Source organism: Apium graveolens, chromosome 3, assembly GCF_009905375.1.
Source record: "Apium graveolens cultivar Ventura chromosome 3, ASM990537v1, whole genome shotgun sequence".
In the NCBI taxonomy this organism is placed as follows: Eukaryota; Viridiplantae; Streptophyta; class Magnoliopsida; order Apiales; family Apiaceae; genus Apium; species Apium graveolens.
The window spans coordinates 86,501,726-86,525,653 of NC_133649.1; the positions used below are offsets into that span (position 1 = coordinate 86,501,726).

General features: G+C 35.3%; 2 protein-coding genes across 2 annotated transcripts; one reads left to right on the forward strand and one right to left on the reverse strand.

Moving 5' to 3' along the window:
- Positions 1-4,508: 4,508 nt before the first annotated feature.
- Positions 4,509-6,438, forward strand: LOC141712558 (ras-related protein RABA4d-like). The gene is made up of 2 exons (XM_074515544.1): positions 4,509-5,086; positions 5,862-6,438. Exons 1-2 carry the CDS (start codon positions 4,857-4,859, stop codon positions 6,298-6,300), a joined length of 669 nt encoding a protein of 222 aa, XP_074371645.1. The 5' UTR covers positions 4,509-4,856; the 3' UTR covers positions 6,301-6,438.
- A 7,194-nt stretch (positions 6,439-13,632) lies between these two features.
- On the reverse strand, positions 13,633-14,832 carry LOC141714415 (uncharacterized). The gene is made up of 4 exons (XM_074517935.1): positions 14,515-14,832; positions 14,186-14,420; positions 13,926-14,096; positions 13,633-13,835 (listed from the first exon to the last, which is right to left on the reverse strand). Exons 1-4 carry the CDS (start codon positions 14,830-14,832, stop codon positions 13,633-13,635), a joined length of 927 nt encoding a protein of 308 aa, XP_074374036.1.
- Between the last annotated feature and the right edge of the window lie 9,096 nt (positions 14,833-23,928).

The window sequence follows — 23,928 nt, forward strand, 5'->3', positions numbered from 1 at the left end:
CATTACACGACCCCGGCTGTAGCACGAACCGCCATGTAATGTTCAATAGGCAGACAACTCTTGTCAATTACATCTCATGTTATTCCCTAATCAAACTTTAGCCTCTTGAATAATTGAGTCTCGGCTGTAGCACGATAAACTCAATATTCTAAGTCAAGTCTAACCCAACATTCCGTACAGTTGAATCAGTCCCCAAAGGCCCACGGCTGTAGCACGTACCGACCTTTAGATTCTTATTCAATGTACACATCTCTATGTAATAGACAAGTATTTCTTATTTCGAAATCAAAGCCCTCGGCTGTAGCATGAACCGACAATGATTAAAAAATAAGAACTACTTTTCTATCATGTTGGAAGGCTATGACCGACACAAGCCCGTTGTGTCATTGGCCAATTACTACTTGATATTATTTAATTTTAGAGGGATTATATTACGTTACAATCATAATCATATTATAAAGAGATTCTTCCTTTTAAATTAAATATTTCAAATCAATAATCAATAATCAATAATCAGACGATTCCCAGATCGGGTGGAGCATTGTCAAGAGGCGTCACTTAATAACCCTTTCTTACAGATAGAAATCTGTTGTTGACAGAATCATCCTTTCTCTCATATCGAAAATTCATATTCAATTACGTGTTTCACAAACACAAGAATCTCATGACTGTATTCATAATATTGTTCTTAAGGTTATGAAACAATTTTACTATACTAGGTTGTCTAACAAAACGCCTTATGTTCATTTAAGTTCACCTAAATCTATCATCACATGATAAACTAAGCATATATCAGATATATAAACATGAATAAACATCAAGGTAGGCATGTTAAATCATCTAGCACATTAGTCTAAGCATTATACATCTCTATGTATCACATGAAGCATTTAAAAGCAATTAAAACAGTCAAAAACAGCTTTAAAACACTTCATGGAAATATAAACAGTTCAAAACTTTTATATAAACTAAAATTGATCACTCCATTAGATCCGTCTCGGAAAAACGAATCCAACGGTATATTGCACGCCCAAAACGGAGTTACGAAATTCCCACAAAATCAATTTTAAAATCAACAGAAGGGCTGTAACGCATTACAGGGACGCGTTACAGGACCTGTAACGCATTCCGGTGATGCGTTACACCCCTTTTAAGCCATTAAAGAGTGTAACGCATTCCGTGAATGCGCCACAGGTGTGTAACGCATTCCCGGAATGCGTTACACCCCTATATTTTTTTTTTTTTTTTTTTCTTTCAGCAGCCGTCTTTTTCTTCTCGGAAAACGAGCCTGTCAGTCTTCTCTTTCCGTGCACAACAGATGTAGCAGACAAGCACAGCAGTACAGATGTATTCTTTTACAGCAGCAATACAAACATATATATATATACTATATACACATATATTTATTTATTTATTTACGAATTTAATTGCAAGATCTTCAAAAATTTATAATAAAAAATCTATACATCATAAAATTATGAAAAAAATACCCAGACGATCTACAACACTTGTAGAACCCAGATCAACATTAAAAATTATTCTGAGAAACGATTTCTCATCATACAAAATTAATCCATGATATAACTTGTAAAAATCATAATTAATTCATACAAGCACATAAAATTCTGAAATTTTTACCACAGATCTATATGCATACAACCTATGCTCTGATACCATTGTTGGATTTTTAACGCAGCGGGGGCATGGCAAAACACTTTTACACATATAAAATCCAAATAAAAGCATACAGATCATGAATAAAAATTCGAGGGATCGAATCTAACCTTTAAAAATAATTCGGAGACAACGATCAGAGATCCTTAGCAGTTGCTCCTCAAGTGTGAAGCACTCCACCGGTATCCACCAAGAAAACGATGTTAAGGAGGAGGAAGGAGGTGGAGAGAATTGGGTTTTCCAAACTTTTTGGGTTTTGTGTTTGATGTAGGTTCGAATAAAATAGGGTCTATAATAGTGTATTTATAGGCAAAATTTTCAGCTGAAATTTTTCCCATAAATATTATTATTATTATCCCATTTATTATTCTCATTAATAATTAAAACACCTTTTAATCATTAATCCTTTTTCTAAACACTTTAGAAATAATTCTCTCTCTTGATTTAATTTCCAAAAATTAAATCCTTTAATTAATAATATTAAGAACTTTTCTTAATTAATTTATAATCAATTAAATCTCATTTAATCAATTATTAAATTTGCCAATTAATTATTTATTTCACAAATAAATAATTATTAGCCATTATTAATTAATTCCTCCACCATTAAATCATTCTCTTTTTATGGTGTGACCCTGTAGGTTCAATATTAAGCCGGTAGTAGAAATAAATAATAATAAAACTATTTTATCATTATTTATATAAATTCTCTAATTTATTAAATATGATTAATTAATTAATCACATTTATTCTACATCGTGAGTGTTGCTTCTCAACATATCGCGACTATCCGGATAATATGAATTCACTGCTTAGAATACCAAGAACCTGTCAGTGAATAGTTACCGTACAATAAACTCCTTCTACCCTACAATGTCCCGATTAAATACAAGGCATGGATCTCGTGTCAAGCCTATCTAATTCAATCACTTGCTTACCATTTACTATGCGTAGTTCTATGCAAATTAGAAACTCATTTCTAATTTCATTCACTCTGGCCAGAGATTCCTGAACTAGCATAATGGATCAGCCTTGAACATTCGCTTCCGTCACTGGAAGGGGTAGATCCTTTATTGATCATACACTATCTTCGTGTACAAATTCCTATACCCAGAAGAGCCCTAATAATTATCCCTGGAGACTAAAAACTAAACCAAAGCATAGTTCAGTGTGCACAAGATGACTATGATGACCTCAAGTCTAAGGATACTTGTACAACTATCACTATGTGAACAACTGCTGACACGTGAGTGAACTCCATCAGTTGTTCAGCTGTGCGAGTCATGTTCAGTGAACTTATTCCATAATAAGCACCTACATACTAGCTATAGTGTCACCACACAAATGTCTATGAGAACAGACATCCTTCATAATGAAGCAAGTATAGTATGTACCGATCTCTGCGGATTATTAATTACCAGTTAGTAATCCTATGACCAGGAACTATTTAAGTTTAGAGTTATCATCTTTTTAGGTCTCACTATTATGATCTCATCATAATCCATAAAAAGCTTTACTCTAAACTATGGTATATCTTATTTAAACACTTAAATAGATAAAGCCCGTAATAAAAACAAAACAAGTCTTTATTAATATCAATGAAATCAAAACAGATTACATAAAAGTTATTCCTAAATCCTAATACACGATTGGACTTAGGACATATTCCTTTCAGCAAGGATGAAACATATTGATCCAATATCCCAAATCAAATATCATACAAAATGGCTAATTATGATTAAGTCAAATCTGATCAGTTTCAAATAATACCAATTTACTCTCTGAAGATGATTTTATCTGAAAAAGTATAAAACACAAAAAATGTAGAAAAGTCCGGGATCTTTACAGAATAGTAAGGCTCGTTGAAAACGAACAAGTAACGAATTCAGAAAACAAATATTTGTGGACTGTAGAATCAGAATCAACTCCTGATTGTGATAGTATTTTGATATTTAAGGCATCGAAATCACATGATATGGTAATGGAATGTAAAGACAAAAGGTAGATCTCGAAAAGATATTTTCATAATGGTATGGATCATAATATTTGAACAAATTTTCAATTTACTATGAATTTTAGAAATTTCTGCATATCATCGTGAATCATACAATCAGATTACACAAAATGCAGTTTTTGACATATTTATAACCCGATTTTCGAAAAATGCAAAGAAGAAAGATTGTATATAATAAAAAAACATTTACTACGAGTATAAGCTCAATAAATTCCGATGAATAATGAATCAGATACAAAATATACAAAAATCAGGCACATAATAAGCATATAAAAGTCATCATATTGCAAAACGAAGCAAAGTAAACTAAAGATAGTGTACTTACCAGATGGAAAAACTGAAATAATAAAAAGTTTCGTAGAATCCTTCTTCTTCTTAGATTTCGAACACCTATTTACACTATCGTACTGATAACGTGTTATATAATAAAATAATATAAGAGACTTGAAGAGAGAAATGGAGAGTTATATAATAAAATAATATAAGAGACTAGAAAAGAGAAATGGAGAGAATATGGAGACTTATCTTATTATTTCCCATGTATGAAATAATGTACATGCACCTTTTTATATAGGACAATTGACACAGGTAAAAAGCCAAAGGTCGGTAAGTCTAAAGGTGGTAGAGTTAAAGAGTTTAGGTAATGAAAAAACTAATAGGTATAGAAGAAGTCATCCATATAATAATTATCCATAACAGAATCATTATTTTATAGCATTAATTAATAAAAATCAATTATATTTATTAAGATTTTTAGTGCTCTGTAAATCACAGTACAAATAATGGAGAATACCGTTAATAGAGCCCCGCGCAATTACCGTTAATCTTGTCCGAACATTTCTCTGCCCAGCCGCATTCCCTTTCTGTCAAATCTATATAGCACTAAAAATTTCCAATTGCCAATTGTCTTGGTTTCGATCAGAAACCCTAACCCTAAATTTCAACATTTTCACGGTTGTTATCCCAACCAATCTGCATTACAAATTCGACCAAGCCCTACAAAGGTTTTGTATGCTTAAATTATATTTTTGTATATGTGTAGATATCGAAGAAAAATAAAATAACATAGGCAATCTATCCGGTTGTTTACAAAAAATATCCTGCATTATATTTTTCAAGTTACTGAGATTTGAGAGGTAATTTAATTGGTTGGGGTAATTTGGAGAAAATGTCGTCTAATTTCTACGGAGATTTGAATGCAAAAATCGATTACGTATTCAAGATTGTATTGATTGGAGACTCTGCAGTTGGGAAATCTCAACTCCTGGCAAGGTTTGCGAGGAATGAGTTTAGCCTAGATTCGAAAGCTACGATTGGGGTTGAATTTCAGACCAAGACCTTGCTTGTTGATAACAAAACCGTTAAAGCTCAAATTTGGGACACTGCTGGCCAAGAAAGGTATATGCATGTGTTTTTCTTCCTTCATTTTTTCAAACAATTATCATAATACTAGTTTTTACATTTGAGTTTCCAAAATGATTTTTCTTTGACTTGATTTTAATTCTGTCAACTTCGTTTGTCTATGTAAGAATATGACATGTTTAATTTTGATACAAGAAGTTGTCTCAAGATGAACAACCTATGTATATTTTCGATGGTGCAGTTACTAAATGACTGATAGTCTGATACATTTTGGGATATTCTATCCGAATTTTTTTCCCGCTGAAAAATTAGTTTCAACTTCAAATTTTAATGTCAGAGTTATTGGAAGTCCGATGTGATCGAAGTGGCTGCGATTTTGTTGATTAAGAGTGATGAGAGCCTCAATTAACATATGGGGATAGTGTTTTCATTCCTTGTCTCTGTTTTTCCTTTGCTTTGTTTTCTTACAATTTGCTTCGCACATGAAATTTATAATAACGTCTAATCATAGTGCTTGTGCTCGTTGATTAAACAAAATGTGTTATTTCATCTTGAAAGTCGATCCTAGTACTCATTCAATGGAACATTTGAAGTTGCTTATCTTTAGTAAAGCTCTTTTACCGGCCACTGTTATTAGGTCTTGAATTGTTCTTACGGTCCCTATGTTGTTTTGACGTCCAACAGTTGATAATTAGCTAAACAGTTCACTTATAAAGGACAAAAATTCATATAGACATTTAGTCCTTTATTCCAGTTTACATTTCTAATGTAATGTACATGCTGCTGAACATCTTATATATGTTAATCCTAGGTACCGGGCAGTAACGAGTGCATATTACAGAGGTGCAGTTGGGGCAATGTTAGTCTATGACATTACAAAGCGTCAAACATTTGACCACATGGCGAGGTGGCTGGAAGAATTAAGGTCTCACGCTGACAAGAACATCGTGATAATGCTCATTGGCAACAAAAGTGACTTGGGAAGTCTTCGGGCAGTACCTACCGAAGACGCCCAGGAGTTCGCAGAACGAGAGAATCTCTATTTTATGGAGACATCAGCCCTTGAGGCTACCAATGTTGAAAGTGCATTCCTGACTGGTCTAGAAGAAATTTATCGAGTAGCAAGCAAGAAGTCCCTCACCACTAACGCTGGTGACTATGCAAAGTCTAGTTCTCTCAAGGGAGTCACGATTGTTGTTCCACAACATGATTCAGATCCTCGTGTAAAAACTGGTGGATGTTGCTCATAGATCTAGCATTCTTTCAAATCTGCATCTTTCATTAATTTTACTATGAGCTTTATATATGTATAATTTTCCTTTCACAGGATATGGTTTTGTTTTAACTGAAGATATTGTACAAATTAAAAAAATTCTTTGAGGCCTCGAGTACCTTAGTCGATTAGCTGAAACTGGGTGCTATAAACCTGTTCAAATCATTGCTTCAATAGAATAACTGATCAGCTAAGATACATGGAAATTTAACGATTATAGAAATGTGCTGGACAGTCCCCAGTAAAAAACATGTCCATCTTCAAGATATTGAGACACGGTTACTGTTATTCGGCCCTCTTTGACTCTCTTTGAGCTTCTCAACTGGGGTTAATTACATTTACACGTTGCTTGTTAAAGCATCTTCCACAGTTTGGCACTCTTCAGCAGTTCAGCTGGTTGTGGTTGTACAGTTTAGCAGGTCATTACTGCAGCAAGTTGCTAGCATTCGTAACATTTCTTCGTTAAAGCCATTTAACTAAAATTTTAATAATATCTTCTCGAGACATTGCATCATACAGAGTTACATTTTAAATTATATGTGTTTAATTGCTGTTTAATGAAGTTACTGCTTTTATTTTACTATTATGAATAAACTCAGTCACGCTTGTATGCTGAACTGGTAGTGTCTAGCATTGGTAGTACTTGCTGGTTAGGGACCATTGGTTTGTTCTCTTCCAATGTAGCATTATCTACTTTTGTCCCCATGTCAAAGGGTATGCAGGTCTTATCTCAGGTTGTTAGGATAGTATCATGGTAGTAGTGCAGTATAAGGACAGAGAGACTGGCTGTAGTCCTCAGAGTGTGTATTGATGTTCTGCTAATTATATTGCAAACCACTTTCTCTCACTATCTCCATTATCTTGATTATCATATGCAATATCTAATAGTCTTTATGGTATCAGAGCAGCATTTGATAGCTTGATTAGTAGGGAGAGTTTTCTGAAATAGTGAGATTTTAAAAGCCTAGTATACAGTGTGTAGTCGAGTGTTTGTCTTTCTGAGTCTAGATCTGTGTGTGTTATCAAATTCTCACACCTGTTATCATTATCTAGGCTTACTCATGGCTACAAATAGGCTAACATTTACAGATCTACAAAATCCCTTGTTTATGCATCCTTCAGATGGGCCAACTATCAATAAGTGTGCCAAAGTTGCAAGGTGCAGGGGATTATAGAGCGTGGAAAAGAACGTTCGAGATACAACTATCAGCTAAAAGGAAGCTTGGTTTCGTTGATGGATCGATTGCAAGGAGCGCCACAGATACAACGGAGGCTAGTCAGTGGGACACATGCAACAACTTGGTAATATCCTGGATACACAATAATATATCTGATAATATCAAGTCTTCTGCTGTTATTTATTAATAATGCATCTGATATATGGACACAACTTGGGTTCTCTTTGACAAATGGATCTAGGAAGTACAAGTTAAATAAAGATATTTTTAGCTTGAAACAAAATGGCATGAAATTAAGTGACTATTTCACTAGTTTAAGCAGTCTGTGGGAAGAGATAGACTCGATGAACATATTGCCCACTGTTGGTGTTGTCACACCAGAAATTACAAAGTTGTTAAGAGGAATAGAAGACATAAAAGAAGAATCAAAGTTATTCCAGTTTTTAAATGGTTTGGACGAGACTTATGGAGCACAACGTAGTCAGTTACTAATGATGTGCCCATTACCATCAGTTAAAGTGGCGTGTGCGATGATTCAACAAGAAGAGTCGCAGAAAGAAGTATTATCACAAAATGAGGCCGGTGACTCTGATATGTTAGCCATGTATAGTAGAAGAAATGAAGGAAAGAGCTTGATGTGCACTGTCTGTGGGAGAAAAGGCCATACTAATGAAAGATGCTTTGAGACAATTGGATATCCAAGATGGCATTATAAGTACAAACCAGGACAAAAACAGGTCTCCGGAAGATGGTCATCTAGCAAGAATAGCAGTCCCGAGATGGAAAATAACGTTCAAGGAGGAGTTAGCAATCAAACCATAACAATGACTTCCCAACAGCTTGATCAGATTTTAAAGCTAATACCACAAACAGAGCACTCTAGGGTGAAAGATTCAGACACAGACGAGGAGATAGACTATGGATTTTCTGGGATGGTATGCAGCACCAAGAACAAGGTAATGGATACAATTGAGTGGATAATCGATTCGGAGGCGTCAGATCATATGACTTCAACATTAAAACACATGGTGAATGTCAGGAGAGCACCATCAACTTTTACAATCACTTTACCTACCAGGAGATAGTGCATTGATAACCCACACTGGGGATGTACTGTTTCCAAATGGTATGAAACTTACTAATGTCTTACATGTACCACAGTTCACACACAATTTATTATCCATTCACAAATTGTCAAAAGATATCAAATGCAATGTAACGTTCCATCTTGGAAGTTGTGTGATTACTGATCCTGTGACAAAAGGCATCATTGGTAAAGGAGAGTTAAAGCAGGGGTTGTATTATCTGAAGAATGAGAAAACAAGTGTGGCCTGGAAAGGCAATGACAGGACAGAAATCAGGTTATACTGTTGATGACAAGACTGAAAAAGGAGAGGCAAGGAAAAGTCAAAGCACAGATCAGTTTGCTTTATGGCACCAACGACTTGGGCACGCATCAGTGTCCAAAATGCAGCACATTAACAGAGTAAAGTCATTTATTGCACAAAAGGAGAAACAGGTATGTCTCACATGTCCTGCATCTAAAATGACTAGGCTTACTTTTCCTCTCAGTAATTCACATGCTGTTAATGCTTTTGAGTTAGTCCACACTGATATATGGGGTCCATACAAAGTGTCAACTAGAGGAAAATTCAAATTCTTCTTGACATTAGTAGATGATTACAGTAGAATGACTTGGGTTTATCTATTGGAAAGAAAGTCTGAGTATCCAAGCACCTTAATAAAGTTTGAGGAATATGTGGGCACACAATTTAAATGCAAAATACAAGTGATTCGCTCGGACAATACACTCGAATTTGCTGATAAAATGTGCAAGGATCATTTTGCAACAAAAGGAATGGTGCACCAAACTTCGTGCCCATATACGCCCCAGCAGAATGCAAGAGCTGAACGAAAGCATCGACATGTGTTGGAAACTGCACGGGCTCTTCGATTCCAGTCAGGCCTTTCATTGTCATTTTGGGGAGATTGTGTCATTACGGCGGTATACATCATAAATAGGTTACCAAATGCCGCTTTAAAATTTGCAGTTCCATATGAAAAGCTAACTGGTGAGTTGGTAGATTATGACTTCTTCAAGATCTTTGGATGTCTGGCAATAGCATATAATACTGCTCATGGATCTGATAAATTTGCTCTAAGGGGCATACCATGTGTTTTCATCGGCTATCCAAACGGTACAAAAGGCTATCGTTTGTTGAACATAGAGACAAGATAAATCTTCATTTCGAGGCATGTGGAGTTTCATGAGAACGTGTTTTTCCTGAATAAAAACACTGAAAAGCCATACATAAAACCACTTCCAGTCTCTATGCCTATGATCAGTAGCTACACATTGGATGAAGAACTTGCAGATGACATCTCAGATGAACATGAAGAGCCTCCGAATGAGATTATGGAAGAGCAACCTTCCCCAACTACAAATGATGAGACAGAGCAACAAGTGCAATGTAAGTCCACGAGAGTGCTAAAGCCACCCAATTGGATGAAGGATTTCGTTACTCCAACTTCAAATGTAACTTTGGGGACTACAATGACTGCTGCAGCAGTAACATCACAACCAATCAGTAAAAAATTTCATTGCTTCTTGGCTGCTATTGTTCCTGAAGAAGACCCAACGCAGTCCAGTCAAGCAATCAAATTCCCACATTGGATTGAAGCCATAAACGCAGAACTTGATGCACTTGAAAGAAATGAGACATGGGAAGTTACATCGTTGCCACCAAATAGAAAATCCATTGGTTGTAAGTGGATTTTTAAGACCAAGTTCAAGGCAGATGGCAGCATAGATAAATACAAAGCACGGTTGGTAATTCAAGGGTTTAAGCAAACATATGGAATTGATTACGTAGAGACGTTCGCACCTGTGGCGAAAATGACAACGGTACGGGCTTTGCTTGCTGTGGCAGCCATGAAAAACTGAGATGTTCATCAATTAGACGTCTCAAATGCCTTCTTAAATGGAGACCTAGAAGAAATGGTATATATGGCCATGCCCAAAGGCTATAGTGGATATGAAGCAGGGTTTCTTCACATGTAGCATACACTGAAGTGAGCAGTTTGCAACATCTTGTTTGTCGTCTAAAGAAAGCGTTATATGGACTTCGCCAAGCATCCCGACGATGGCATCACAAACTGTCTCTCACCCTCATTTCTCTCGGTTTTCGCCATTCGAAAGCAGATTATAGTTTGTATTCAAAAGTCACGGGAGATGCTATTACTCTAGTGCTCATCTATGTAGATGATTTGCTTATCTCAGGCAATAGTGAATTGTTTATCAATGACTTGAAGGCTGAACTTTCTAAGCATTTTCATATGAGAGACCTAGGACCAGTGAATTACTTCCTAGGCCTTGAAATTGACAGAAGCAGTGCTGGATTTTTTGTGTCCCAGAAGAAGTATGTATTGGACTTGCTAAAGGAGTTTGGAATGATGGGAGCAAGCCCACTTAAACTCCCAATGGACCCTCATGTTACTCTGACCCCGGATAAAGGGGAGCTTCTTCCTGATCCTAGTCCTTACCAGCGACTCTTGGGAAAGCTAATTTATGTGACTATCACCAGGTGGGACTTGGCATTTCCTAGTTCACAATTTGGCCCAATACATGCAAAGGCCCACATCTGTTCACATGCAGGTTGCAAAAAGAATTTTATGATATTTATTGAATAACCCAGCACAAGGCATTCTCCTGGCTTCTAGTTCTGCTGCCCAGCTCACTATATATTGCGATAGTGACTGGGCAAGCTGTCCAACAACAAGAAAGTCGACCACAGGTTATTATGTGTCTTACTGGGAAATTCTCCAATATCTTGGAAAACCAAGAAGCAGACTATGGTTTCCAGGTCTACAGCTGAGGACCGAATATCGTGCTATGGCACTCACTTGCTGCGAGGTGACTTGGTTATCTTCCCTTCTCAAAGATATGGGACTCCTGGACCTGCCACCTACTATTATCAAGAGTGACAACCAAGCTGCCCTTTCCATAGTTGCAAATCCAGTGTTACACGAACGCACCAAACACATTGAAATTGATTGCCATTTCATACGCGACAAGATCATTGAAGGAGCAATCACAACAACCCATGTGCCATCTCATGCCCAGCTCGCGGATATACGCATAAAGCCACTCTCAGTCAAACAACACTAATCAACTTCTTCGCAAGATTGGAGCCTCAGGTCTCTACCTCCGCACCTCTTGAGGGGGAGTAATGAAGGTACTGCTTTTATTTTACTGTTATGAATAAACTCAGTCACGCTTGTATGCTGAACTGGTAGTGTCTAGCATTGGTAGTACTTGCTGGTTAGGGACCATATAGGGACCATTGGTTTGTTCTCTTCCAATATAGCATTATCTACTTTTGTCCTCATGTCAAAGGGTATGCAGGTCTTATCTCGGGTTGTTAGGATAGTATCATGGTAGTAGTGCAATATAAGGACAGAGAGACTGACTGTAGTCCTCAGAGTGTGTATTGTTGTTCTGCTAATTATATTGCAAACCACTTTCTCTCACTATCTCCTTTATCTTGATTATCATATGCAATATCTAATAGTCTTTACTGTTTATTACTTGCACTCTGTCGCTAGCAAGAATCCTGAGCTGTGGTAGCACTAATCTTGAAATGTAAGTACCACTCCCTGAAATGTACGTATGTTACTTATATGATTGTCCATTATTTAAATGTAGGTTGTGCATACAGAGAAAAAAGAATTATATGTATTTTGTGTTGTCCTCTAATGCAATGCAGACACCATGAATTGATATATTTTCAAAATTTTGTTACTTTACTCGTATACTCGTTGGCCTAAAGTAGGGCAGTAATGTATTTTGGAGGCCACGGCTAAGATTGGTATAGAAAATCGACCCAGCCTTATACATATCTTTATGAATATTACTGTAAGACAGTAATTATTAGTATCCTGGGTTTGATATAGATCCACGTATATAACTATTTTCAAGACAATTATGTATCCAGGTTTGATACAGATCGATCCGCGTATATAAGTAGTGATCTTGAAGCTGCTTCAACTTGTAGCATGATTTGCCTAGTGTTTGAAAATGACCTTAACGATCATGGATAAGTACTTTATTATTTTCCCATTACATACTTTGTTTTCGCCCTTATATTTCAGTTCACCAAGAATAGATGCACAAGATCATCTTTAAGGTATTTCGACTTGTACCAGACGAGGATGATATTCAATATTTTCTTGCCCTGACATCAAAAATCATTCATACAAGGTCGTTATATACACAATAACAATTTCATTCGTAGACGCTTCAATAAGTTCATTTATCTTATGTTATTGCAATCAGATTTGGGTAGTTTGAATCATACAGTGCTCACACCGTCATGAAACTCTATCAAGTTTCATATCAATTTTTGGTGTTATCATAAAGAATTTTAAAGGGTTGCCATTTAACATCCACTGTTTAGTTACACCACTAATGACTATATATGTTGTAATCTTGAAATTCATTTTACATCACTCTGTATCTATTTTTTGGTAGAATGTTCTTGCTACTTGCTTTAATACTTGTTTTACAGAAACTGACTTTTTTAAGTTCAATTCAAAAAGCCCGGTTGAAGCTTTGAAGGAATTGACTTCTTAGAAAATATATTATGGGTTTATCCGCACTGATTGAATCATTAACCTCTATATTCTTTTCTAGCTATAAGGCTTCACTTCAATTCAAATTTTGTATTTTAAAAATGGATATAATATATATATATATATCAATGGTCTTTCTTTTTTAGCTAAGCAATATTAGGTGCATGTTTGGGAAATCTTAAAATAAATAGCTTATAACTTAAAATGAATAAATGACTTATAGGTGATAAGTAGATGAATGTTTATAAGTTATATAAGGGGTCATTTGGCAACTCTGAATATCTTATTTCTGAATGAATAATATTTCTGAATAATCTGAAAGAATCAAAAATCTGAATTCTGAATGAATAATATTGTTTGTTAAAAATATTTATCTTATCTGGATGTCATTTTGTTCAAAAAAACATTACATCTAATTTGAACAAATTTTAACGGACAAAAATATTAAATTATAACAAGTAGTTATCATGTCACAATAAAACAGAAGTGGAGTACAAAGTTTATGAGCCCGATGAAAGTTTCAAAGCAATTTGATCACGTAATCTACTGATGAATTGTGTTCCTTGTGAAGTTCGTTGTGATTCATCTTCTGCCTCTTCTACCATTTCTTCATTTTCTTCTTCATCACTGTCACTCAAGACATTGTTATCACATTGATCAAATAATTCATCTTCTAATTTTTGCAACCTTATAAAACTATGGACTGCAAAACATGCAATTACAATATCTCTTTGCGTCGAAAATGTGTAAGGAAGCATTTACTTTAATATAGGAAATCGTGCTTTCAAAACACCATATGCACGCTCTATAACATTTCTCAATTGTGCATGAGCATGATTAAATTTTTCCTCCTTAGTCAAAGCACGCCGTCCCCGGAAATCAGCTTGCCAATATCTTGTGTTTTTATATGGAGTTAGAAAACCATGAGTATTTGCATATGTAGCATCACAAAGATAATATTTATCTGCAATTGATATAATAATTTATTTTGATTTTATTAATACGGAATACTTATTAAAAAACATATTACAAAGCATATAAAAAGATACATACTTTGGGGTGGTAGGGGAAAACCGGAATCAATATCAGCTACAACTTCTGTTAATATTCTTGAATCATGTGCAACCCCTTCCCATCTGACCCAAACAAATGTGAATATCATATTGAAATCACATATTCCTAGTACATTTTGATAGCATTCACCCCTTCCTTGTCCTCTGTAGCGAGCTTGTTGACTAGCTGGAACAATTGCATGAATAAGGGTTCCATCTAATGCACCAATTGCCCCCTGTAATATAAGGATATATGTATGTTTTATTACTACCTTGATTCATTATATTTACTTTGTAATAAAATAAGTTAAATGACATTTAATAACTTACTGAAAATATTTTTAGTAGCTTTTTCTGTCTTTTTGATCTACTGGTATTTTGGTCATATGGCGTAGGGACTATGACTTCTTTGGCTAACTCCATCATTCCATTCAACACCTCATGAAAATACCTGTGAAGTGTTTCTATGGAGTGCTGAAATCTGTTTTTCACTTTTATAAAGCGATCATTATGCCTTATAACATGCAAAAAAATAGCAATTTTCTCTTCAACAGTTGCATTTCGACTAACTTTAACCCAACTTCGCTGCTTAAAGAGGTCACAAAGTTGTATTATGCAACACGAGAGAGTCGCATCATTTCTTGGCATTGTGTATTTGAACCATTTAACAACTCACGTGTATATGCATGTCCGCCCAAAGTTGAAGTATTATCTTTTAACCTTGGTATATTCCTCGAGCGAATTTTTTTCAAATTATAATACACAAGCATGACACATAAAAGTTGATCCATAGTCTCCATATTCAACCTACAGAAAATAATAGTGAATGATTAAAAAATGTAAACTGGATTTCATTGTACTGAGAACCATATCAATATTCACTACTAAGAAATTTAACTAAAATATAAAATTACTGAATTCATAGTCTTAGCTACAATGTTCACCGCAAGAATCAAATAAATCACAAAATCCAAACAACTTTAACATTCGAGTTTGAAACCTAATTTAGAAATAGTTTACTCGATAACCACAAAAAACTAAACTTTAAATCCTAATTTAGAGGAAACCATCTTAACCCAAGATTTTATTTCATCTTCCTCAAGGAGCATCCATTGTGTCCTATAAGTTGCACTTTCACAGAAGATACCAAGGGCCATCTGGCGTAATGGATTAGTTGATTCCCAGCCAATTTTGTTTAATTTTTCTTTGCACTCCTGAAGAGACGGTCCACTATTATTTTAAATCATAAGGTCTAGTGCACTGGCCATTTTATCTTCAAGTTGTGAACTTTTGGATGGTTTTGATGAGCTTTTATTTTTTTTCCTTGGTCTTTCTCCTTCATCTTGTGTATCTGAGACATTTGACTGTGTGGTACCTTGAAATGTTGAATTAGAGTTCAAGTGTATGCCCGAAAATGGTGAATTAGCCTGTGACTGACTATGGATATCATTGCCACCAAGAATCTCCAAGTCATCATTTAAATCAGTAATCCTATTATTTTTAGAGCTAGGCCCCCATCTACTAATACCAGTAGCAACAGCGCCATCAAAAAGGCTTCTGCAAAGATCTAGAAAAATCAATGGTGTGGTTCTTAAAGTAGCTACATGTTTATTAGCCTCCACAATAAACACACTCAATTTAGAATAATGTTTAGAGACTGACCTAACACTAAGTAATAATTTTATTGAAGAGTGAAACCCTGAAGATGTTGTATTCATTCTTGCTCAGTGAAGTTAAAAGTGTTATCCGTGGGATCATAGTGATTCCCAGTTTTAGCTTTCAAGCCGCACCAAGCAGCATATCTATTCCTCAAGTAATCGTATCGATTTCTCATTTGTCTTTGATCAACATTAAAGTTGTGCATTTTCTTAAGAACTTCTCCCACGTTATCCCAGGAATAAGGTTTCAAACTACTACCTTGCCTACCACATGTTGTAATCTCATGAATGTAAGCCTCAAGAAAAGTTTTGGTTAAGTTATCGTCCTTCCAATATGTTCTTAAGGTTTTTTGACTTGCATTTTCACTTGGTTGATCCATAACTACATGGAAGTAATACGAGAATAAAGATAAGGTACACGCACACTTCATATAATCAAGAATAAGGATGATTAAAATTCACTCTCACCTTATCATCATAGAGATGCTAAAATTCAAATTCCACAGGTCAAATTAGCTTGACATGTGAAGCAAAGTATTACACATAAGCACAAATCTAAATCTGATGTTAACAGAGGTATCTTTCAACCAAAGTCATAGTTTAAACATACTGACATACTATGCTGCAGATTAAAAGTTCTACGCACTAAAGAAAATTTGTCTATAAACCACACATATAACAAAACTCATTCGAGCACCAAACATGTTCTCAGGGGAAAATAAAATTTCATTCTTCCAAAAATATTATTGAACATTAGAAAGCCTTTCACCTTGCTAGGCATTTTTTATGTTAAAGGCACATATAAAATAAAGCTAAATCATACTCTTAGACCTTAAGACGGCTAAAACTTGCTCTTAGATTGCACAAATGGTTAACCGAAGAAACATGACTGCTTAAAAGGGCATAGGATTAAAGAAAAATCAGAATCATTTGTTAGAAAAACAAAGGTGGTTAAAGTATTTACGAGAACAAGTCATCAAATTCTGGCTTACTGATTGAACATAATTGTATCAAAAACAGTTTTGGCAAGTCTTGATTAAAATGTAACAACAACAAAGAGATTTTATCAACTCAAAAGAAAAAGAAATGTTCAGAAACTGAGCCAAAAATAGGGGACTCCAGGAGTGGACACCCAATTGAATGACGCCTCGACACCTATACAACTTCTTCTAAAGCAAAGCTTAAACTACATCATAACTACTATACTTGCCAGCACCCAAAAATGAAATGAGCAGTAAGAATCAACAAAAGGGTATTTTTAAAAAAAGTAATTAAATTTAAAAGAGATCCAAAGTTTGAGTAACTGTAACGCTCGGGAAATATTATGTAATTATCGAATTATTCAATAAATAAAATATGTGATGGGTCTGTCGGCTACATGTGGCTGTATTGTTAATTGTTTGTGATTTGTTGGACGCAAAGATTAATTCTCTAATTAATTATCGAGCTGTATGAATTTAATTCATCTTAAAATGATTTTATTGAATATTTATTCTCATAAATGCTAAAATTGCTCCTAAAATTATTTTTGTTGTTTTGTAATTTTATCTATTATTTTCAGGAGTTTAAAAAATTAAGAAATCAATATTTTATTGATTAATTATTTTTTTAAGTGATTTTCTGAATTGCACTTAATTGTAAAATCAGTATTTAATTCTAGAATGTTTCAAAAATTATGAAAATTTTATTTTATTAACTTTTAAATATTTTAAGAATTTTAAAATTATTTCGGCGGTTTTCTGGCTTTTATTTAACCCAACGTTTGTTTGTTAAATTATAAAATGCGGGTACGTAACGCGTTTTAAAAATACTGTAAAAATTTCGGAAACTTTGTTTTAGTAGTTTTAAATTGTCTCGAAGATTTTAGAAACTATTTTAATAAATTTTAGGGTTATTTTACTCGTTAATTGTTCGTTGAAATGTTAATGGCAAGGTCGTATTCGGATTAATAAAAGAAAAACAAAAGGGGGGCACACGGTTTAAAATCGGGTTCAACCCGTCTTATTTTTCAGCCCTGTCTCTCTCATCGATCTCTAATCTCTCCCACCTCTTTCTTCTTCCTTCCCTGTTCTTCTCGCTGTTACAGTCGACTATTCCGGCCGCCGCTTCGATTTTTCGGCCATCGTTCCTTGCTTCAGTCCGTTCTGTTTAACTGGTATAAGTATATATGTGTGTATACGTTTATATATATGTATATATCGGTTGGATTGGATGTGTTGTTGTGTGGATTGTTTGCGTTGGTTGCTGTTTTTTCCCGTGACTGCCTGGTTCCTGCCTTTTTTCGGCCGCGCGTGGGCGCGTGGTCCGGAGTTCTGTGATTAATTCGATCCTTTCTTTTGATGGTTCGAATTATTACGCGATTTTATGGAAAAAAAATTTCGACTGAAACATCCTTGATTTTCGAAATTAAATTTCTGATTATTCTGAAATTATTTAATCGGTGGAATTCGTAAGGAAACCCGAATTTAACGGGTACCGACGAATTTTACCGCCGTCGGCGATGAGCCTCGGCGAGCCGACGGTGGGCGATGATGATTTTTATCTGAGTCCTAAATTATAATCAAATAAAAATTAGGTGATAAAATAAATTGCGAAATGAAAAATATGAATAAAAATACGAATAAAAATAATTAATAACCGAGTTGTGTCGGTGATTGGGATTGCGAATGGTGTTGGGTGTGGTTGTGGTGATCGGATTGTTGATATGGATTGAATTATGTTGTGGCTGTTGTTGTGATTTGACGTCGATTTGATTTCGACGGGTAGGCCGATAAATAGAGGAAACGCTGCCCGATTTTCGGGAAAATAAATTCCGAAAATACGGGAACGTAACCTGTAATTGTCGGTAACGTCGAACAAGGATATAATTGAACTTTGTGAAACCAATTTGCGTGACGTGACAAGATATTTTGTGAATAATCGATTACCCTATATTTCAAAATGATAAATATACGTATTTTCTGAAATTAAATACCGAACCGATTTTCGAAAATGTGAACCATAATTGCTATGTGTATTTCGATAATACGTATAAATATGAATTCGGTTATGAAATCGTATGGGTAGAATAAAGTAACGATTTGATGTTAAGCTTAAGCGGTTATCTGAATTAGGGTATTTCAACCATGTAGGTTTTAGACGGAAGACCCGAGATTTGACCTCGGACTAGGAACGATCTAGTGATTAGACGTCAAGATCAACGAAGTTCCAACAAAAGGGTCTGAATGTTGGGATCGTATCCGGAATAGGATAGTAGTTTGACGATAAAGCCGAACGATCAAAGTCGAACCAAAGTCAATAGCGGTTAAAGCTTATTGAGGCAAGTATTCGTGATTTTCTTTTAAATACTGCAAGTATTCTGGATTTTTCTTTTAAATACTGCAAGTATTCTTAAATTTTCTTTTAAATACTGTAAATATTATTGGCTCTTATTCTAAATTCAGAATAGTTAATTGTTTTACATTCCGCTGCAATTACTCTGATTATGCAGGTTCCTTTCATTATTGTTCCTATAATTCGATTGCTCTCGTGAACAAATACTCATTCTTCCGGGTTATTTGCAAACCCTGAATTGGGATGTTTTGAATTCAAAATGATTTGACATCAAAACACTCTACGGGCTGGATAATGATATTTTAGGGATTGAGTTTTACTTAATCCTGAGGACCGGGATGACTGGTGCCTCGAGATGGGCCGTAGTGCCTGGGGACCCGACTAGATCTGTATATTGAGATATAGATCTGCATTATATTCTGACTGATCAGCAGAATATAGATGCGAACTAGTGTCCAGTCTAATTTGTTGTTGATCGCCATTAACAACATTCTCTCTCGTATGGTTTTCATGATTCCAAAAACCGAACAGAACCCTGATTCAGGAGATGAATCGGGGAATCGCTTGTCAATTTTAAATTTATAGTTAAAGGCTAGTGACAGCCAACGTTTATTCGCTCAACTCACTCAAAAGAATAGAATTGTTTAAAATTGTTTTAAGATTTTGTCCGAAAGTTTTCTTTGATATTAATGTTTGAAACTCAAAGTATATACTTGCTGGGCATTTTTGGCTCACTCTTGCTTTGTAAATTTTTATTTCTGCCAGAAACAGATAAGGATTAAAGTGAATAGCTTCGATAAACAGCAGAAGTTAGAGAAATTTCTGTTGCGAGAAGTTGAAGGTGTGAGAAGAATGTGACAAGAGCAATAGTTCAAAGGTATTTATACTTGTATTATAGTTGAAGTGAGTTGTAGAAGGTTAGATTCTTGTTTCATACCATAACCTGTAAACGATCCGGATTCAAGGGGTTCTTTATTTATTTCTTTATTTTATGTAAAGATTGTTTAGTGACACCAAATCTTGACCCCGGATATGGGGTGTTACAGTTTGGTATCAGAGCTGCAGGTTATTGGTCACTGAAATGAGAATAGGTGAGAGTAAGATAAGAATGATAGATCGTACAAGATAGGAAAGACCCTAGGCATATTCAGGATAAATTGAGTTGAGTGCGAATTGGGGTTAGTAGATCCGAGATGGAGTTTCTAAGATAGGATCGTTGAGAAAGTGTAAGGCGAATATCACAACATCATAGGTATATTGAAACCTCGGATCATACAATAATGAGAAATCGACGGATCGACGGAGACTGGGTATGTTACCCTACTCTTCATGTGGTTTTGAAGGAAATGCGGTTGATTTCGTGAGAATTTGTGTAAGAGAAGCTACGATTTAACTTAGGTATTAGGACGAGTTCCACGTCAAAGGCAACCAATTGATGGAAGCTGATAAAGAAATAACGTTGCGCGTTTCGAAGGCACCACCGTTGCGAGAAGATTCTTATCACTTATCGGGAGCTGCGTAAGGAATGGTATCTATCTTATTGGGTATAGGAAAGTCTAGCAAGGAGGTACGACCCTATCTACAGACAGAACATCAAATCGCATGTGTGGTTGTGAGCATAACGTCAAGGACGACGACAAGAATGTCAAAGACAGTACTAAATGTCAGCGTTGCGGTGGAATTGTGAATAAAATGATATACTACGGCCAATGAAGTCTCGTTAACTAATAAGTGTGAGCGGAATCCAAGGATAGTGGAAGAGGTACCGAAGTGGAATTATTAAAAATTTAACGAAATTCGTGATTAGAACGGTTAGAGGATGATTGAAGGAAATGGCAGAATCTTCTAGATGATGGGCAGGAGAATCATATTTTATCGACAAAACCGAGGCGTTGCGTGATTGATGGGTATTTTATACGGAATAAATGGAATCTGAAGCAATGGTTATAAATTTCGCAAGAACGCAATTATGGTCAAATCATTACAATTTTGGACATCGAGGCATTTACAGAAGATATTCCGAAGTTATAACGTGATGGTGAATCTCATCCGAATGGTCCCTGGAGGCATACGTAAATGGAGCGTGGACGGTGACCCATGGTGATCTACAATGTTATTCTTTTACAAATACGATAGCATGTGTTCTTCCCGAGTTTTGAATATGTATGAGCTTCTTCTGTTGATAAATTATATGAGGCAAAAACGAAAGAAAATTTCCTATATTCCTTTTGAATTGTTTCTCTTCTCCAATTTCTTGATTTCTGATTGAGACAACAGTGTTGTGGTATAACGCTTTGTCGAAATGACGAAGAGTCGGGTGGGACGCCACCTAATCATGTGCTGTATGCCATATAGTATGAAAGACTGGCCATCTTAAGTACGAATATGGTTGTCTCATTCCTCACTCATTTTTCTTCCTTCAATTTTCTGATTTACAAATTCTTTCAATCGGATGTTGCATTGTTATTCCTTATTTCATTTTTCAATCAAAATCATATTCACAAACTCTCCTTTTGCACAAAGTCTGATCACTGACGATTTCATAAGAAATGAAATAGTGTGATACGTGGAACCATACAACGAACATAAATACGACTGTAAATCGACAAATGGTGGACATCTGCGAGCAAAGAAAAATGGATTTACCGACAAATGTGGACATGGCGAAGATATCAAGTCAGACAGTTGTTTATGTTGCGAGGATCTCATTAGCATGGTAGATTGCGTTAACGTAATGCATTTCAAACCATAGGGTTTCGACGCGCAATGAATGGTTAGTGAATCGTACATTAATTACGAAATAGGGAAATGAAGTTGTGTGCTCAAACGGAGCAAACGAGTATCGGGACGACGATCAAAGATCAAGGAAATTCTGGACAACGACTCAGACATGCAATTACGATGTAAAGCATTCCTTCGTCGCAGGAAGATATTTGTCGTAAAGATTCCAGATGGAAGAAATCTTAAATGTAATCGAATTTCGGACGTCTTCTTTAAGGAATTGTGAAGTTCTCTAACTTGCGTAAATAAGTGATTGTGAATTCAATGATCATACCCGGGTCAGTGACGAAAGTTCGATGCGAAGCCATAAGTGGAGATGAAGCAATGGTGACTCGATTGTGAATTTTTTTTTTTCAAGAAATAATGATCTAACGATTGAGAATCTACGAGATTGTGACGGTAATACTGAAGACCATGTGCAGTTATTCAAAGATAAATCAATTAATAATGGTCAGAAATAAATTAAAAGAATTATGAAATCAAACCTTAAGTTCATTAATAACAATTCGTAATATTCTGAATGGACTGAGAAGGGTATGGTTATATTAATCATTGTTGGTATAAGACTCAATTTCCTAGATATATATTATGCCAATTGATAGTATATAGGCTGATCAAAGCGATATAACCTGAATTGTGTTGAATGGATGAATTTGGTTGATTGATGGTGTCGGCGTGAGTCCGACTGGTAGTCAATGGTGTAGGGGAAGTGCTGCCCCAAATTTTCATAAATTATAGTTAAGGACAAAGAAATATATTGTCATTCTTGTCAGCATTCCAAATAATTGCGATCTCGGTTCTTGAGAAAGTTGTTATGACCAAACTGACTTTATATAATTGGTCTTTGATTTCATTTAGCTAGTCAGTACTTGGTTTAAGTGATCAGTTAAAGGAGTTAATTGATCAACTTTACCAACTAATGGTTAGATAAATGGAGACTGATTCCAATTAGATTGAGTCAAGCTCTAACATGATTTCTAGCTCCGAAATCAAAGTAATAAGAAATTTGGAAAAAATAATGGCGTTAACGAAAATTGAGAGCTTAGTTTAATTAGTGTGATGTTATTGTAATCAGATGCAAGGTTTGATTCAGAAGAATACACTCTTTTCGATGAGTAAGAGGGACAGGAAGCTACTGGTACACGTTAGTAAGAAGAATATTTTTAGGAACTGAAGGTTCATGATAAAGTAAAGGGATTATATCATCTGCAATAGCGTTCCAGGAAGAACTTGGATGTATACCAATATCATATGACGAATTAATGAAATATTGAAAGGTACATTTCTTTTGAACGACAATTAAATGGAAGTTGCTGTAGAATAATGGAAAGCTCGCAAATTCAAACACCCAATGAAAGACGAAGATTGATGAAGTCCGAGATGATGGTCAATGAAGGAAAATCAAACAAGCGATATGTGATATGTCAAGCAGGGCTAAGGAAATAGCTACCGAGGAAATTCGATAACTCTGTTAGTGAGAATTTAAATAGTACAAATAAAAGCCTTCATTCCAGTGTGAACTCCAGAAATGACCTATCCAATAATAAACAGAGTAATATTACTAAAAAAAAAAAAAATTCGTTATGTATGAAGAAGATAATGAATAATGAGAATGAAGAACTAATCAAGACAAGAAGTGGAATCAAAAGGATGATAAAGGAATTTTATAAAGTAATCCAGAAAATATGCAAGTTGGGAACGTCGGTTGTGCCAGAACTATTAGGAGAATGAGGTGAAACGTCGATAGTTGGAGATAGGAATTTCATTCAAGGAATGCGTGTAAACAGGAATGATTAAACAAAGGAATTAATGGCAAACGATTGGAGAAGCGCGTTGCAATGAATCTCAAAATGGAATTCTTTAGAACTAACGTAAAGTCCTGGAGGTTCGAATGAATGCTTTATCAAGATTACCTCAAGGAATGAGGTGAGGATTTCTCGTCGATTACTGCACAGAGTCAAGCTGGTGACAA